The sequence below is a fragment of the Cydia fagiglandana genome, chromosome 6, assembly GCF_963556715.1.
Source record: "Cydia fagiglandana chromosome 6, ilCydFagi1.1, whole genome shotgun sequence".
Classification (NCBI taxonomy): Eukaryota; Metazoa; Arthropoda; class Insecta; order Lepidoptera; family Tortricidae; genus Cydia; species Cydia fagiglandana.
The window spans coordinates 10,221,544-10,240,787 of NC_085937.1; the positions used below are offsets into that span (position 1 = coordinate 10,221,544).

Genomic DNA, 19,244 nt, shown 5'->3' on the forward strand with positions numbered 1-19,244 from the left:
GGTCTCTGCTTTGAAAAGCAAACGCCTTATAGTTCGTTTTTTTTAGCATTAGAAAGAACTCCACAGAAGTAAGCGTACAGTTTCTATCAGCCTCTTTAATTCTTAATAATTATTGAATTATCTAATGTAGCACGGTCAATACATATAATTTAGGTACTTCAATTTATTACCGTTAAAAGTGCCGGATTTGGAACCACAAGCTTACTTCTGCGAAGTTCTTTCTAATGCTAAAAAAAAACGAACTATAGTAACAAGACCACAACGTACCTTGACAATTGGCTCTAAATTCGGCTTCAGTTAGCTTTCGCTATGTGTCACTCATTCGTTTTGATGATTCTATTATATAAAAGAAATAGTTTGCAGTAAGTTGACTGACAGGCCCCTGTCAATGGCTGAAGAGCAAAACGTGAGATAGATGTATGTGGTGACAAGACTGTACTGCTTTCGATGATTGTCAAAACGCTTTACCTGAAATTAGCATAGCTATTATTCATTCAATATACGACCATACATGTATGCTTTAAACGTCTATTTTTCCATATTGTTCAGATATATTTGACACGTTGACCGCTTAGATACCAGTGGTTTTTTGACAGCTAAGGTATCAATGATTTGTTGTAAGTGTAGAAATTAATGAATAGCGACTGTTAAGATATTTGTGACATGTTGAGCGCTCACAAGTAAATGCTACCATGACAGTCAACAACTTTTTGACAGTTTAAACGTTTACCTCTCTTTGAGCACCTGGAGTGTATAGCGACTTCTGCTGCTGACTGTACAATAATTCTCATCATGGATAAATTTTAATTTGAATTTACCATCTATTTGGAAAGGATGATTATGCTTACTCCATATTCGTATCGGTGTTCCGTCTACCACTAACCTCAGTTCGCCAAAATGAGAATCCACTAGAAACTCTCTCTACATATAAAAACTAGACTACCCCAACTCGCTCTCAAAACGGACAAAATGTAGCGACACTTCAGTCTTTATAACCCGTCAAGCCGTTTTTTAACCTTTTCGACGCCGTGTCAAACACAAAAGCAGTCACCCGGAAGCCACATCACCGAAGTGTTAAAACTGAAATTGAACTTTATGCATATGCACATATGTAGGTCTGTTTGTTGCTCTGTGGTCTGTGACCGATTAATCAGTCTTTGGCGTTGAACCTGCGGTGCGGATATATCAGTCATTGGCGTCCAAAAGGTTAAATAAATAATAAAGCCTAGACAACTTACCAAGGTCTTACCCGTCTAGTAGCCGGATTTTGTCTCGTAGTAATGTTAGTTATTGTATTAAGGTAGCTATTTCACAGGTGTGGGTCACTCGCCTACACCAGTTGCTTAAACAAAGTATTAGTTATTAGGATACCAAGCAACATACATTTTTTTCGTGTGACAAATTTCTTAGTGTAACTGCACTACTTATCTCATGGAACTAATTTGCCAGTAAACGAAACAGAATATTAGTTAAAAACTTCAATATTTATCAGACAACTCAAAATATATGGGCGGTGTGTATCTAAGGATCGGTATAAATCTGCTCTTCAACTGTTTGCAGAGCAGTAGACTAATACATAAATACCTAGTGCACACTGTACATAATATTCTTATTACGTTAGAACAGATTTCACTGGGTTTTGGCTTGGTCTGGGTGAGTAGCCCCTGTGCTTTCTTGTAGATTAGTAGCATGCGGGTTGGAAATACAGATGTAGTGCATAATAGTAGTATGTACTTTTTGTACCGAGACTGACTGAGATAGCAAGACACGTTCGTACATTTCAATGAAAATACGAAGGAAAATAATTATGCACTACAACTGTATGTAAATAAAACATTCGAGTACATTTTCTTCTCTATAATGATAACTTAGAAAAAGAAGCCAAGGATCTTCCCTCCGAGATGTTTCCTTCTGGCCTCCTCATGATCCATGATGCCACCGCTCGTTGTGAGAACAAGGTATCTGTAAGTAAGGAAAAAATATAATTTAGTAAATAGTTTTTACAGGTTTATTGTTAACAGCCTATGAGATTTATACTTAATTTTCAACATACAAAACCAGCAGACTATATTGTACTACTATTTTGTAAATGTATGAAATAGTACTCACAATGTTCACTATAAAGTGGCATCAACTTGTACTATTTATTTATTCATATAGCACAAACTATCAAATGACAACCAACAAGAACTATTGGCGATTCGCGGTAGTTGTGCGGATGCAACTGAATTGCAAAAAAGTTTTATGTTGTGATATTATTAACATTTTGTATTGTATCATTAACATTTTCGTCCTTATTTTAAAAAGTTTTTATAAAATAAAATAAACTACAGTAATAATAGGAAAACAAACTAAGATTATGAAAATGTCACCCGGGCAATAGATTCAAAATAATTGACACCTAATACCAGGGGTCACCAATATTGATTAGTATTTTCAGGGGTCCAGTTTTTTAAAAAATTGCGGTTTATTTCTATTTGAATTTATTAAATAAGCAAATGTAATGTACAGCACAAAATAGGTCGGTATTTGATGATCCCCGCCTTATACATTGATGCAATATTAATGGTGCTGTAGTTGAATATAAAATTTTGTTGAAGTGGAGATGGGCTGACCACATGCTAAGAGACAGGTGCGAAAAATGGTGTAAGAATGTAACGGATTGGTACCCAAGAGGCTGTACACGGAGCCAGAGGAGACCTTGAACAAGATGGGAGGATGAACTCAAACTCACAGGGGGCCCGAACTGGAGAAGAGTGGCCCATGACAGACCTCAATGGAAAGAGCTAGAGGAGGCCTTTGCCAAGTGGCACACTGAGCTTAGAAATATACTCTAACTCAGAACAAAGGGGCTAGATAGATAGTTGAATATAAAATAATGACTTAAGCATACAATGGCAAAATATACATTTTTTGGACCCTAGAAATTATATACTAGATAAATGTATATGGAAATTGCTCCACTGACAAGAGCCCAGCTCAATAAATAGATACAGATGAAAGAAAAAAAAATTTGTTAATGTAATATTTGGGCATTATTAATTCCTACTTTTAAGAAAATTATAAAAATAGGTATTTGGTTTTAGTATATGCAACAAAAATTTTATACATACATATAGGTATCCAAAATGTTCATAAAATTACTATTTATAGTTCATTTTTTTTAGCATTAGAAAGTAGTACAAAGAAGGTAAGCGATCTTGACATGTCTATTAATTGAAAAACACTTTTGAAAAATCAGTAACTATTACTTATGAAAGCAGAATAATATAAATTATCAAATTAGATTCATAATTGTTACATATTTGCAGAGACTTATTTTTAAAACGTGTTTTTCAATTAAAAGTCATCAAGAATGTTTACCTTTTTTCTAATGCTAAAAAAACGATACCATGCCTCTTAAAATTTAGATCAGTAGTCACCAATTACTTTATTTAGGGGTTCGGTTTTTATAAAAAAAAATTACCATCATGGCCAATTCTACAAGAGTTTCTTCAACAAGCAAATGTAAGGATCCGATTTGCCATTTCGTGACCCCTGATTACACCATGCTAACATTAGCAACTTACAGAAAAAAAGAGTTTGAATGTAATAACAAAAAAGTTAATTCAATTAATTAAAGTCATTGTGGTATTATTTACACAACTTGTTGTTCCAAGGGAAGTAAAACCAGGATTATTGTTTTTAAAGTTTTTTGGTTGTACCCTGACAAAGTTATGAATAGTTTATTATTTATTTTATTTACATATTAATATATGTGTTTAGTTATCAGAGACTGTGAAAGCACTGAAAAGAACCTGGCACTACACACAGATATGATGATATTTTATTGTACTCAGAATCACTTTCAACAAATTCGTTAAAATTATTTTTTATAATACGTAATATAATATTATATGTATGTATTTGTAACATTAGGCCACAAGGCTATAACATAACCTATAGATGACGGCAACTGAGTTATCAAACAATTGAGTTGGGATGCAATTACAATGCAAAGGCACAGGGTATTTAGAGCGTACATAATATTATTAAGGTCGTATAAACATTATAAAGAAAATATAACTTACCCGAACTGCCGGGATGGCAGGAGGTTAGTCCATCTCTCTATGTCATTGATCGGTACATCGAAGCGGGGTGAAATGACTCCACACTTGTTCAATCTTCCAGTTAGGTTAACAACAATCTTGCCGGCTCTGTGATCATCAACGATTTCGAACTCGCCGATGTAACCGTGCTTCATCATCACAGTCAAGAACTTGACGATAACTTTGGAGCAAGGCCTGATAAGCACTTGCCTTTTGCCGCGCTTTTCGGCATTATGAATGGACTTCAGCGCATCACTCAATACGTTCATACGCACCATGGCTGTAAATAATAAGAATCAACCGTAAGTTACATGAAACTTAAAGAAAATCACTTCACAGACGCAAACGTCAAAACACGATTAGAGGTTATCTGCTGAACATATATAAAATTAAGGTTTCATAACTGAAATAATTAATCACAGACGGAGCCGATAGATTACTTTCACGAAATATTCATAATTTTAAATCTAATTGCCGATAAATTTTCTGATTACCTAGGATTAAAACCCGCCTCGACTACTCGAAATGACAGGATAGTGCAAAAGAGTTTGGTAAGTTTTTTTTTTCTAGAGTTGCCAGTTTTTTTGAGAGGCGTTTTTTGAGGATTAACTTTTTCAACTAAAGACGTGTCCAGACGGGGACAATTTTTCGCCAATCCGATTAAATTGTCGCGTTCGCAGATCTGCGAAATCGACTCGCTTTCGCGGCATTTTTATATTATCATTTCAAATAAACTTGTCTGGGTGTCTAGCAACTTTCGAGCGGGCGAATATTTTGCTCGGCGGCTTACCCCGGCTACACACGTTAACTATAAAATCGTAGCGATTAATCTGTGCAGTCTGATTTGCGCAGTTTTATCTACCGTTACGATAATCGACAACGATTTTGTCATACACATGATAGATAAAACGTGTGTAGTCGGCATTAGTCTAGCAATACTGCGGGAAAACGCAGCAAGCATCCTGGGGACAATGCCCCAGGCAACTTTAGGTTTTTAATGTTTGCTTGTGATTATATTGTAAACTAAATATAACAATTAAATTAAAATATATTCATTATTAAATCTTCGAAAGTATGCGCACATGCGCAACGTTATGAAGCTCATTATTTCTGTCTGGCAACATTATGAAAAATAATTTCATTCATTCATTCATCAATCTACCTATGGAGTGTAGAAGTACCTCTACCTTCCATAAATCTACCATTCGCCTGAAATTGTTTAGGACCAAAGTAACCAACCACCATACTCGACTGACGCGTTTCGTTTGTCTCGATCGTGCGCGTCCTTCTTTCATTGACTTCTTTCAAACTCTGGCGAAAATAAGTTTTGTTAGTTTTAAAGTTTCTAAATACTTATTAATCAGATACTTTATGCCTTACAATGGGACTAGTACAAACTGCACTTCGGATTTATTGTTTGAGTGGCTCTTGGGAGCAAGTTCTATGCAATTATGACTAGTGAACAAAGTTGAGTGAACTTGTGAGTAATACAGTGTCCATTATGTTTAGCGCTGGGCTAAGCTAAATCCTACAGGTGTGCTGCTGTACGCATTGTTGTGGTATTCAAATCCTAGCAACCACGTTCTATGATGAAGTTATGTTGTGTCAAGTTGAATTATCGGTGTTGTCGGAGGAAGTGTAACCAGAAAACATGTAAAAAGTGACTGCATATAGTAAACTTAAAAACTTGTAGAATAACAAGAGTGGTCTTCAGTGAAGAAAAAGAAACTGTATATTCTACATGTGATGGAAGAACTAGAACGGTTATTCAAAATGTGTTCGACGAAACTTTGGGGCGCTTTCGTGTTATGCTTCATCTGCATTCAATTGGCGTCTACAGCTGACAGTACAGGTAACTTGATATAGTTGATACTTAATAAAAGTAATGCATGTAAAATTAAAAACTTCCAGGAATTTAAAAATCAGTTGGTTGTAGTTACTTGTTGATTTGAAGATTTGGTCACATAAGTCTTTTGCAAAGACAGATAGCTTGTGTAGATTTTTTTAGGCACTTGGTCCCTGTCATGGTCTGTAAATTGACATTATTACTGCTGATTGTTATTCTCAGTTCTTGATTGCATTCATTGTTTGGCTTCATCATCATCATCATCACTATCATCAGCAGCAGTTAAATGTAATTGTAATTAAAAATGCAAACTGTATGAACTGAAAAATTGCCAACTACAATGATCATAATAACCCTCTAAAAGGCTGTTATCTTTAAAGTTATTTTTTTTTTGCTTTCTTAAGAATTGTCTAGTAACTTTATATATCTATATTCATAAAATAGTTTGTATCTATCCATTTTGATTAAATAGTATCCGGTATCTATCATATTTCGTTCTGGATATTCATATCCATCACATTAATTAATAGGGAACTTGGTCTGTACACACATTTCTAGTATCTTTTTAGTATCATGTAATGAATGGGGTATTGTAACTGCCATAAATTGCAGAAAAGTATCTAAAGAAACTTTTTTTTTTCTAACACTGCCATGTGGCTTTTGCACATTTGCCACATTTTCTCAACCTTATAGAAGAGGCAGAGGCACTGCTTTTAATGCGCTTTAACCCGTTTTTTTATTAAGTTTCTTTCAATGAATGGCTTGGTTAATAATAAATACTACTGTGAAAAACTTTGTACTGACCACTGCAAACTCGAGCACAATAGAAAATTCTGTATCAATATTTGATCCAAGAACAATGAATGATTGCAGTGGCATGGAGGTGTTGAAGGTAAGGTAGGTAGGTACCTACTCTGCATTCTCTAGCTCATCAAACTTACAGTTGTCTGGTAATAGGAGCAAATCTAAAATGTAGATTAATCATAGGTATTTAATATAAAGATATAGTCTAAGGCAGGGGTCGCCAATTAGTTTCTACAGGGGTTTCTGGTTCTTAAAATTAAATGACCATTGTGGTCCGTTTCTACTTGAGTTTATGAGAAAACAAAAATATATATCTAATATGTCGGCGGTCGAGATCCGGACCTCTGCCCGCCATTTGATGACCTGTGCTCTAAGGAATTTGTTTTATCATGCGAAAACATCTGCCAACAATACCATAATGCTTAGAAAATAAAGTGAATGTGGAAAAACTCACCATCTAGAGCGAGACACGAACTCACCTCTTTGCCAACTGAGCTACCGAAACTTGCTCAATAAATAAATATTATAGGACATTCATACACAGATTGACTAAGTTCCACAGTAAGCTCAAGAAGGCTTGTGTTGTGGGTACTCAGACAACGATATATATAATATATAAATATGTACTTAAATACATAGAAAACAACCATCAAAACTATACTTCGTTTTTTTTAGCATTAGAAATTAGGTAAACAATCTTGATGTGTCTTTTAATTGAAAAACACATTTTAAAAATAAGTTACAGCAAATATGTTTGGTACATATTTGTTGGTACATATTATGAATCTAATACGATCTTTTATATTCTTCTGCTTTCAGAAGTCATAGTTAATGATTTTTAAAAAGCGTTTTTCAATTAAAAGACATGCCAAGATCGCTTACCTTCTCTCAAGTTCTTTCTAATGCTAAAAAAAACGAACTATAAATCAAATAAACTTATTAGTTAATATAATATTAAAATAATAAACTAAGTGACTTAGTAGTTTTTTTTGTTTACATTGTCTTAAGAAATAAAAACTATATTGTATGACCTAACTGTATTGTACCTACATAGGAACATTTCTGATTCTTGGGTTGCCTAGCAAATGTATTAAAATACTCACTTTATTAAAATAAAATATCAAGAAGTATACTTGGTCAAGCAGATCTTGTCAGTAGAAAAAGGCGGCAAATTTGAAAAATGTAGGCGCGAAGCGATAGCGTCTCATAGAAAATTTTAATTTCGCGCCTTTTTCTACTGACAAGATTTGCTTGACCATCTATAGTAAAACAGTCTCAGCCTTATTGCACTGACAATGCGGACACGCCGGAATGCGAGCGAGACAGCGCAATGCGAGTATATAGCGATGTACCGCTCGCACATCAGTATCAGGATCGGCATCCAATGTGAACTCCGCCTTAGTCCCCGTACGCACTAGTGGTTTGGCCGCTAGTAGATTATGGTGATGATTTATTAGGTACGTGCAGGTTTATCAAAACAAACACATTCATCGTAGCACGGTTTTGTGAAATGAGGCTGTTAATATCCATCAACACTTTTATTAAGGAGAAGAGCTCATAGCAAATGGGTAGAACTAACCTTAATTTGTAACATTTATTAGTTTTATTACTCCTTCCTACTAAAAACTACAAAGACAAAAGTTGTGAGAAAGAGAGAGAGAAAACTTTTTTACCTAACTAGTAGCACCGTGGGCCCTGGTAGGTGAAATTTATTTAGAGGGTAAGGCCAAATAGCCTCGAAAAGGCTCGGTGTGTTCAACAGATTGAGACAGTATTTCACTCGGCCGCCAATAGTAGGGAGTGTCCCCGGTACTGGTTTTCTATACAAATACAGTGCCGGAACCGGGAATCCCCGGTTCTCGCCTTACTAACTCAGTACCGGGAGCATTCCCTAGCCAATAGCTCACAAGTCCACATATGGAATGCTGTTCTCATCTATGGGCAGGGCACTCCAGTGCCAGCTTCTCTCTCTGGACCGTGACGGAGGAGTTAACGGAGACCGACTAAGAATTTTGTGCTTCCATCGGCATACTACAGATCGGCTTGACATTTTCTATTGCATTATAATTATAACGGGGAGTGTTCCGAGGAATTGTTCGGCTTAATCCGTACCGCATTTCCATGTGCACCACTTAGATTTACTCTGCGTTTCTCCAGGAATTTGCACTTGCCTTGGACAGCTACACTGTGGAATGAACTTTCGCCCGAAGTATTTCCGATACGACCCTCAAGAAAAAAGCGTACTGCCATCTTAAATTTCGTCAACGCACTTGCAACCTCACTGGTATTGTAGATGTCCAAAGGCCGACGATAATTGCTTACCATCAGGCGATTTGTCTACTCGTTTGGCGCCTATATAGGTTTGCTTTTAATATTTGAAGAGTTCCCTCGATTTCTGATATATCCTATTACCATCATTAGATGCTGACGTCATGACAATGAGATCCACTGTGAATACTGAATACCCTTTCAAATAAAGAAATAATTTTCCAAATCGGTCATTACATTAGGTACCTACGCAAAAACAAACTCGTTGAAAATATCCCGACGACCTTTTTAGGGTTCCGTACCCAAAGGGTAAAACGGGACCCTATTACTAAGACTTCGCTGTCCGTCCGTCCGTCCGTCCGTCCGTCCGTCCGTCTGTCACCAGGCTGTATCTCACGAACCGTGATAGCTAGACAGTTGACATTTTCACAGATGATGTATTTCTGTTGCCGCTATAACAACAAATACTAAAAACAGAATAAAATAAAGATTTAAATGGGGCTCCCATACAACAAACGTGATTTTTGACCAAAGTTAAGCAACGTCGGGAGTGGTCAGTATTTGGATGGGTGACCGTTTTTTTTTTGCTTTTTTTTGTTTTTGTTTTTTTGCATTATGGTACGGAACCCTTCGTGCGCGAGTCCGACTCGCACTTGCCCGGTTTTTGAATTTGAACTAGAACGAGGCAAGTGTGAATACTTCACCTCTGTGGCAAAACTGGCAAAGTTCCTATAGGTGTACTTAAATAACAATATCCAGACGTCAGTTTAAATTATCTCATCTCAAGGACTTGTAGGCATAGGTATACATACATACATATACTTACCAAATATTTTTCATTTCAATAACGTGTGGGCAGATAATCAGCTTTCGTATTGGTATGAAATAGACTGAATTGAAAAAAATGCACCGTTCAATCCGGTCTGGCCAGTCCTGAGTTGAAGTAAAGACAAAAACGGCTACGACATATACTACGGCTGTATAGAATAGGTCTCGCCATTACTGGATAGTCCTTGGATACATGTTTTCCGTCCCTCAAGATTTAGTCATTATTTACACCCTCTTAGGGCCAGTTGCACCAACCACATTTGACAGACTGATCAACGTCAGCCGGCGCGCCCCGGCACTTTACTATGAAACTTTCCATACATAAAAATTTAGCGAACTCTTTAACGATACGAACAGTTTGGTGCAACCGACCCTTATAGGTTCAGAAGGCGTTTGATACTTCAAGTAACGTTATTTCTGTACCCATTGCTCACACGTGACGTATTCGTAGTTCAGTTATTATCAAACAACGGTGCGGTAGCTAAGGTACCTATGCCTTCACCCAAAAACAACTCAATCAAGAACTTAATGAACTTCACTAAGTTAGAGTGGTGCTAAAATATTTAATGACGAATTAACGTCAGAGCCGCATAATTTGCCAGTATGCGGAGGTGGCGTCAATTAGTTATTACACCAAAGACTATGTAGGTAGGCGACGCGCCTTAATAAAATCCTTAATTAATAAATTGAGGGGGCGGTGCACTCTTGTAGATAGTGTAGTTTGAGCATAAATACTGCAGTGTCTAGCTTCAGGCATTCTCTGAACTTAAGGTTGCATTTTTAGTCGTCTACAACAGTGCTAGCCCGAGGCCACTACTGAAAACTGGCTAGATTTAAAAACTTTTCGCAATCCTAATGTTAGATTAGCCTAGCAGTAGCTGGCTGCTTCTGCATTGATAACTATTTAGAACTGAACACTTGGGTTATTTTGGTTTCCGTTAACTTCGGCATATTACCGCCGAGTCTAAAATATGTGTAAATACATTGATAACTAGAACTGAACACTTGGGTTATTTTGGTTTCCGTTAACTTCCGCATATTACCGCCGAGTCTAAAATATGTGTAAATAACAAAAAATAAAAAATTAATCTAATTAAATTAAATTACATCACGTTCAGGTGACAGTGTAAATAGGTAGATCTTTTATAACTGAACCAACAACTACAAGCATATTTACGCTCGCTCCAAATCAATATCAGATTGGGACGAATTAGAGTTTTAAAGATACATTTACTTTATTTTAACTAGCCTATATAACTACATACCTCTCGTCTACTCTATTCGTCTTAACCTAGCTTCGTACCGTTTGAATGGGTCCTTGAGTTGGACAATATCATGCTCATTTCTATCTGTGAAGGTCTGCGGCTTGGAACAAAGCTCGGAACATACCAGTGCGAGTTTGCGCCATAAGGCCATAACTTTAACCGTGTGGTAAATTAAAGTGGTGAGCGTAACGAGTTTAGCACTCCTTATTAGGTGGGTCATTCCATAAGAAACGCTACCAAAGGGTTGAAAAATGAAAACTGGTTTAAGAAGTCAAAACTAACCTATTTCCATAGAAAACATACCGAACCTTCATGTCACAAAAAAAAACCGAAAAAAAATGTTTTTTAATGGTAGCTCCTGTACAAAAAAATATTTTTAATTTTTTTTTTGCATTTAATCCTGTGATGTGGGGTATCGTTGGATAGATCTTTCAAAATGAATAGGTGTCACCATCAAGAAGTTTTTGATTAAGTGAATATTTTCGGAAATATTCGCATCGAAAGAAAAATAATTATGATATCTTCGAGAAACAGTTTTTATTGTTAAGATAATGTATTTTAAAATAATTCAGCATTTATTACTTATATTTTTAATCGAATTTATTAAAAAGATAATAATTTCAATAAAATGAGCCATAATTTCGTATAAATCTGTCTTAATTTCGTACTCGTAACACCCGAAACGAACCATGAGTAACACCCGAAACAGGTAATTTATTTTATTAAAATTAAATAAGAAGTGATACTAAGTGTTACTTCAGTGTTTCAGTAGACTATACTAACTATTATTACTTGACATAAATAAAACTGGAGCTTACTTGATAAAATTCGCTTAATTATGCATTTTGGTACTGATGGTCAGAAGGTATAGGCCAATTCGCGTAACGCCCGAAACAGCTACTTTTTAGTGATTCTCTCGTTATTTCTCTTATATTTTAATAAGGTGCGTACAGGAAAGGAAAATATTATCAAAGTAGTAGATAATCAATAGTTATAACCTCCTAGTTACTGTTACAATATCGGATAAAACCTTATTTTATGAGTTCAAGTGTAACACCCGAAACGATGGAATGACCCAGGTGTTATCAAATTACATATTGTAAACAATAGGACAACTTCTTAGCGTTAGCATAGTTGCCTAAGTCCTAGTCCTAACGTTAGTTAAATACATATCAGAGTGTGCACTTTACTACTTTAGAAGCGAATATCTAAAAAGATAATAAATATACCCGCAGTAACCCCGTAACGATTCCAGTATTTTAAATTCTTGAAATTGGTGAAATTGCCATTTTAAGTTTACGATCCTTAAGCAATGGATCTTGACAGCACGATATCGTTCATCTCGTTGCTCTTTAATTATTAAACATCTCGGACTTGGTCGATCAACGAACGGTGTCAGCGCGCGCTATGTCACATTTATTTATGTTTACCGTTTTACAAGACTGTTTGAATATGATAGTCAACCCTTTTCCAGGCATATTAGTTTATAAGATGTATCTAGCACATACCTACGCGGCAATAGAATTTCAACGTTCGCATTCCGATTTAAGGTTCTAACTAACGTGCGATTAAGAGTGGGAAGGGGGTCGAGGGCCGAGGCAAATCTAACATCTCACCAAAAGGGGAGTGGGGATCAAAAAATCCGCAAAAAGACCTCACGCAATTAATGGACGCCCCCTTATTTGTTATATTATTCGTATATCACGCTGACAGTTTTAATAAACTATTCAAACGGCCTATACTTTTCCTTCGCTTTTCTAAGTTTTTAATATTCTTCCACTTCTAGTTTTTTTCTTTTAATAAGTACATCATTGAAAATAATTGCTGATAGTCTTAGTAGCGTATAAGTAACAATAAAAATACATGTGTGTGTATCCGAATGTGTTTGATTTAAACGACAAAACAAAACCATGTTCATGTTCAACCCTTGAATCTTCGAGGACGCGAGTCTGCACCGAGTAGGAGGGTTTTTACAGAAATGCATTCAGGAGCACGCACCGGAAAGTGCCTAAAGTACCTGTACCTTGGTACCTAAAACGTAACTACATCTATAGGTACATAACAGTACGTTTGGGTATACCTACGTTGTTTTAGGCAACGTAGGTAGACCACCGTGTAGGCACACGTACTACGATTTTAAATTTTTCACTATAACCACTATTAGTAACTTTAAAAACCTATCCTTTACGAGAGCAACCGACACTCGAAAATTATAGACGGAAGCAAATAGTTCATACATACTGTGTGTTGGTGCTCATTTGAAATGTTTCGGTGATTCAAAAGACAATGTTCTGTCGGTTAAAATCTTAACAAGAACCTACTAGTTAGTAAAAAAATATATTAAAAATTTAAAACTGCTATACATTTAAATGCGCGTAAAGTAAACATAGAGACGTGCTCCTCAAAGTTTCACAGTTACGTATCCCTACATTGCGGTTTGGTCGTAAGCTGTGAGAAACTTTACCTTCTTCCAGTCGCGTAGGAAGTAGGCGACGAGCGACGGTAAACATCATCATAAAGAAGCCTCGGAAGAAGGCTTCAGGAGCTCTCCTGTATAGGGTTATTAATATTAAAACATGTTGCGGGCCGAGTAAATACCGGCAATGAAGAACACGGCATCGCGACGCAGTTCAATGGCTTTTGCTCCTAGTTTACCACTGCTCTGGGCCCGTGATACAGATAATTTGTTTACTATGTCGGTCCACTCGTGTAAAGTCAATGTATTGTGATGATGATTGCGTAAGATTATAGTGCATTTGACCTTTTACCACTTTCATGATAACGACGATAGCTTCGATAACACTTCTATCATGACATATATAAGGGAGAAAAAGTATATTAAAACATCGTAGCGTAGATTTGGTGCAACATTCATTTGTAATGTATTTGTATATATTTTTAATTTAGTTATTTATTTTCTTGTGACTCAGTTGTAAAACTATTTAGACCATAAAACGTCCTGTAAAGTAATATGCAATCCTCACCCGGTGTACCTAAATATTTCCCAACTAAGTCGTATAATGCGAACGAGCATTGTTTATCATGCACGTAAGTATTTATGTACTTCTTGCACACTATTTACCTACGTAAATAAAACCGGCCAAGTGCGAGTCGGGCTCGCGCACGATACTTCCGTACCATTATGCAAAAACGGCAAAAAAATCACGTTTGTTGTATGGGAGCCCCACTTAAATATTTATTATATTCTGTTTTTAATATTTGTTGTTATTGTATAGCGGCAACAGAAATACATTCATCATATGTGAAAACGTCAACTGCCTTAGCTATCACGGTTCATGGGATACAGCCTGGTGACAGACAGACGGGCAGCTGAGTCTTAGTAATAGGGTCCCGTTTTTACCCTCCGGGTACGGAACCCTAAATAGGACATGTGAATCAAGAAAAGTTTTGAATACCCCATTGCTGAAATCTGATGGAAAAATCGTGCATCACTAATGTTGTGATTTTCCGGGTATACAATGCCTAATAACTAGGTGACGTTAGGCGCCTCTGACATCGTAAGATATGCCGGCGACAGGTCCCCAAAGGCCATGTGACGTTCTGGGCGCCTGCAACCCTCGCGACCCTTTTTAATTATTCATCCGGCCCAACCAGATCGTGATTGTGTAGATCCCTGCCGACCCACGTGCCTGGATTTACGAATAAATCAATATGGCGTGGCAAAATTAGCTAGAGGACCTTTACAAATTATTAAAATAGCACGGTTTATTTTTAAAAGTTGGGACCAAGATGTCGTTACCTCTGCCACGCTAACGCCACACGTTAACCTGCACATGATAGGATTACGAGCATGGAACCTCATAACTATACATAACTATCGGTTTGTGAATTGACATCTCAATACTGCCTATTTAATTCCGAGGTAACTGGAGCCTAATTTCTGGTTGTGTAAAAGTTACGTAAAGATATTTACGAGCTTTACGATAGTTATACCTATTTCAAGTAGATATTTTTACCAAGCGAGCATTCGATGTTAACCCGCAAGTCGGTAACTATATCTACTAAGATGAAAAGTATTTTAGTAGGTACCTACAAAGTAATTACAATTACAAAGTTGACTTACAACTTTACGAGGTAATTAGATTAACCCGTAATACCCTACATCTTGAAGTATATCTTGAACCAAATCATTAAAATGTTTCACTTCCTTATCTTTAAAGTTCCTGGTAAAGTAGTATGAAATCCGTCGGAAACCGCTTACTCGGGGTGTTTCCAAATTTTACGACAGCTTAGCGCGAAGCGAATACCAAGAGCGCGTAAGTACGTTATCGACTATAAATTATACACGCCTTTTGAACAGTCAACTTCGCCCTGTATTTCGCTTTTCCCGCGCGTTCGCAGTTCATACTGTTCAAAAACAACTGTAATTAATTAGCTTCAGTTAGTTAATAACTCCAACATATTGTGCAGTGTTGTTGCTGTAGGATTTAAGGCATTTAAGCTCTCGTGATCCACACAAACACGCAATGGCGTTACTTCAGTTTCAGTGACAACAACCCCTAACAACATTATATATTAGCAAAAAACATTATACATACATTGTACACTTACATGAATTCATGATACATACCTACACTTCTATGGATCCTAAGTTAGGATTCCCTGTGTTACAATAGATATGAGTAATATTATTCTTAATGCGTAAGTAACATCTTTAAAATCTTTTGGATCATATTTTGTTGTTTTGAAAGCTTTTATGCGTACGAGTGCCTATCTACGGGATTTCGTTACAAAGCCACTAACACTGACTAGACTACCCCATTAAGAATGACAATATTCATGGCATGTGTTGTCCTGCCAGAGTCCCGGGCCGGGCAACTGACACGGATAACACAGGATCGATTATTTTCTATTTTTACTCATTCGTGCCGTGCACCTCTGCAGTAGCCCGAACGGAATGAGTCTTCGTTAAACTAACAAAGGACGCCCGACGGTCGTCAACTCATCATTGAGCCCTGAAAGGATTTTTATGTTTTGTGCAACGCACTGGCGATTTTTTTTAATGTTACACAATTTATAAAATCATTTTCTTTTGTTGTTGGTTCGAACCTCATCATTATAACATTTATGAGAGTGTTGCAAAAACCTAAATATTTGTATGCATTATGGTCTTTTGTACAAGAAATATTTGTTTAGGTAGTACCTATTTTTAATTTAAATATATATATCTCTCTTTTAGTTTAAAACATGGGTAAAATACGAGTTTACAAATTTTATACTTGAAATAAAAACATTAAATAAAATCCTACGCAGCGAAGGATTTTCGTGGTGAAGAACAAATTAACGTTGTTACTCTACATTTTCTAGTAACATAAAAACCTCAGGGCTCTTAAACCGTAAAGCACCAAAAACCTCGGATTTGTCTCTCGAGTGACAAAGGGTTGACCTGTGTTAGTTGAATTTGTAGCCGCGCACGCTAACCTTGGTCCTTATTAAGAAACCCTAAAAGTCTCAAGTCTCACCGGCAAGCCCACGATAAGCACCTAGAGCATTGCTGTTGTCGATGTAGAGCTCTGTTTACTATCAAGTATGCATTCAATCCTAGAGCGACGAGTGCTTTACGTCGATTAATAACGCTTGCTTGCGACTAGGGCAGTTGCCTTACTAGTAAAGCTGAGCCAGTGACGTCCCTAAGGACAAGCATAGTAATTAAGCATACGATCACTTTTGGTTTAAGCACTTGCGTTTCCGTAAAACATTACTGTTCAGGTCACGTCCGTTCGCACTCAACCGACTTTTTTTTTCGTTTATTAATTTGGGCTACAATTCATAATTAAAACATTTGGTTGAGTGTAAAAGTTGTCAGGGAACATCCGGACTGAATGTAATTTTAATGCCTAATTGCCTAATATTCAAAACTGCGAGCATTTTGCGTAGGTAGGGACACTCATTAAATTATTCGCGACTGTTTTATTCAATAGACGTACCTATACTTTTAATGTAGCATAGCAATCACATTTTTTTCTGATAGATGTTTTAGATAAATAAAAACCTACAAAAGTTAGGCTGGCGGGGACACATTAGCGGCGATTAAGTATTTGCAAAAGTATCTATACATAATACAACACTTCAAAAAACTTAGAAATCTTAAAAATCTATCGAATGATGTGGCCGTTGTACACGTGGAAGTTTTACTTTTTTTTTTACTTTTACCGATGTGGTGTTCTCCTAAAAACTCATGGGTAGTAGATTTCGTTCGTCATCATCATTCCACGCAGATGAAGTCGCGGGCAGAAGCTAGTACGACCTAGCTAAATTATATTATGAAGTCTCACTACATAACAAACACATACAGTGAACCTGCCTTTAAACGGTTCAACACCACGGCTTCGTGAGAAACGGCTCGTTTTACATCAAATGTTCTTTTCTACATTGTGTTTGTATAATTGAATATAAAAAGGACATATTAGCTCGAACCCATAAATATTTACAGGCCGGACCTATGTGCAGCCCAAACCTCGTAAAACTTTTTACTCACAGTTCCGGCTGCCGCAAGGTGATTTCTTAACAAAAGGTTATAGTACCTTTTGGTTAGGTATACCTTTAGTTTGGTACCTTAAGGTTAAAGGCCATTCGGTTTGACGAGAAATTCTGAATATGTAGTGCTCGTAAGTAGTTTTTTTTTCATCTCACTCGCTCAGTAAATGTTCATTGCACGCAGGTTTAGCGGGAGTTAAAGAAAAAGCGTTCTCCCTAAGGAGTAATGAAGTTTCTAGTGCCATAATTAACAGTTTTTGGTCTTTATGGTTAATTTTTTATCGCAAGTGTGATGAAAAACATTGTGTGTAACTCGGGGCGTAATAATATTGCAAACTCGGGTCTATAAATCCCCCGCAACCCGTCGCCAAGCCGTCCGGCAAGCCGTCGCGATTTAACTTACTCTCGTTTGCAATATTCAACTTACGCCCCCATGTTGCACAATGTACTATTGTTAATAACAAGGGTCGTGATTACATGTTTAGAGAATCTGGCAATATTACTTGGCGTCAGTAATGTGGGATGTGTGGGATATAGAATTGTGGTTTTATGTATATAATATTTTTGTGAGATTTCCCATGAATGAATTTTCAAACAAATATTACACATATATCCCAAAGCACCTTACCTTTCATCAATCACTCATGTGTAGTGTACCATGCTACAGGAAATCCAGTAACTATTAGGTTCTTTATTCGGGTAGGTGTAGTGTCTAGTAGCCTCCCCCGTACTCATATCAGGCAATCAGCAGCCATTCAATCTGAATTTTCAAATTTCGTCAAATATGCATAGTAGTAGGTAAGTCAGTATGAAGGTACCTAACTATGAAAATCATAATATTTAAAGGTATTATATTGAACAATACGTGTGAAATACCTATATTAAATATGCACGCATATGAAACGGGTCGGTTGTAAAATCGACATCCACCTGGCGTCAGATTACATTGTGGTTTGTACACGATCGATTCCTACACTCACTAGTACAACGCGTTACTTACATATAATTTACTAACATGACCGAATAGGACAACTGCTCCCGACATCGTAAATTATAAATCAGGAAAACCGTGACGGGAATGTGACCGACTTCTCGTGTTATAAATAAGTAAGGGATACTAGCGTAGAATATAATTATGTACTTTTATAGGTAGTTATTTTTAGGTCAGGTAGCAAGATTATGGAAACCATGTCATGAAGAAACTAATAAAGGTAGTGGGGGTTTCCTCTTCCTCCCGATTGCTTTTTACTACGGATGTGTGTAATTTAGACTTCCCAGTATAAGAAACCTTTTCGCGTGACTACGAATAACGTCAACCATGGAATATTAGTTGACCAAAAAAGTCGTTATGGTTCCTAATGTATTGTCATAATTATTATCTGTTTAGGTATCTGCCTATGTAGGTACCTACTCAATAAAAATTAAAACGAATCTACTTTTAAACATTTGAATAGAAGCATAATGCATTTCGAATACAACACGAAGACCAATTATAAATAGGCATGTTGACAAGTTTTTAGAACTGTATTCATTTTATAGATAGACACGTAATTATTACAAAAAAAATATTTAAAATTTTTATTCATTAATTTTAAATGCTAAATAGAGCTTAATTAGTTTAGTGTTTAAAGTTTGAGCCTAAACGCT

General features: G+C 36.5%; 2 protein-coding genes across 6 annotated transcripts in view; one reads left to right on the forward strand and one right to left on the reverse strand.

Moving 5' to 3' along the window:
• Positions 1 to 1,842: 1,842 nt before the first annotated feature.
• LOC134665190 (small ribosomal subunit protein uS8A) lies at positions 1,843 to 4,674 on the reverse strand. Its single transcript, XM_063522057.1, has 3 exons — positions 4,583 to 4,674; positions 4,071 to 4,368; positions 1,843 to 1,962 (listed from the first exon to the last, which is right to left on the reverse strand). Exons 2-3 carry the CDS (start codon positions 4,364 to 4,366, stop codon positions 1,869 to 1,871), a joined length of 390 nt encoding a protein of 129 aa, XP_063378127.1. The 5' UTR covers positions 4,367 to 4,368; positions 4,583 to 4,674; the 3' UTR covers positions 1,843 to 1,868.
• Positions 4,675 to 5,315: 641 nt separating this feature from the next.
• The window catches only part of LOC134665178 (protein sidekick), a 57,603-nt gene continuing 43,674 nt past the window's right edge, over positions 5,316 to 19,244 (forward strand). For all 5 annotated transcript variants that reach the window (XR_010098341.1, XM_063522034.1, XM_063522035.1 and 2 more), the window contains exon 1: positions 5,316 to 5,940. Coding sequence is in view for 4 of the 5 variants with exons in the window: in XM_063522034.1 (XP_063378104.1) it covers positions 5,835 to 5,940 (106 nt within the window). In the remaining variant the exon portion in view is untranslated. The remainder of the gene's footprint in view (positions 5,941 to 19,244) is intronic.

Excerpts from the sequence above, each read along its gene's own strand:
- LOC134665190 (XM_063522057.1), bottom strand. The coding sequence starts at position 4,366 with ATGGTGCGTATGAACGTATTGAGTGATGCGCTGAAGTCCATTCATAAT. Across the intron at positions 1,963-4,070 it reads CTGCCATCCCGGCAGTTCGG|ATACCTTGTTCTCACAACGA; the intron begins GTAAGTTATATT and ends CCTTACTTACAG.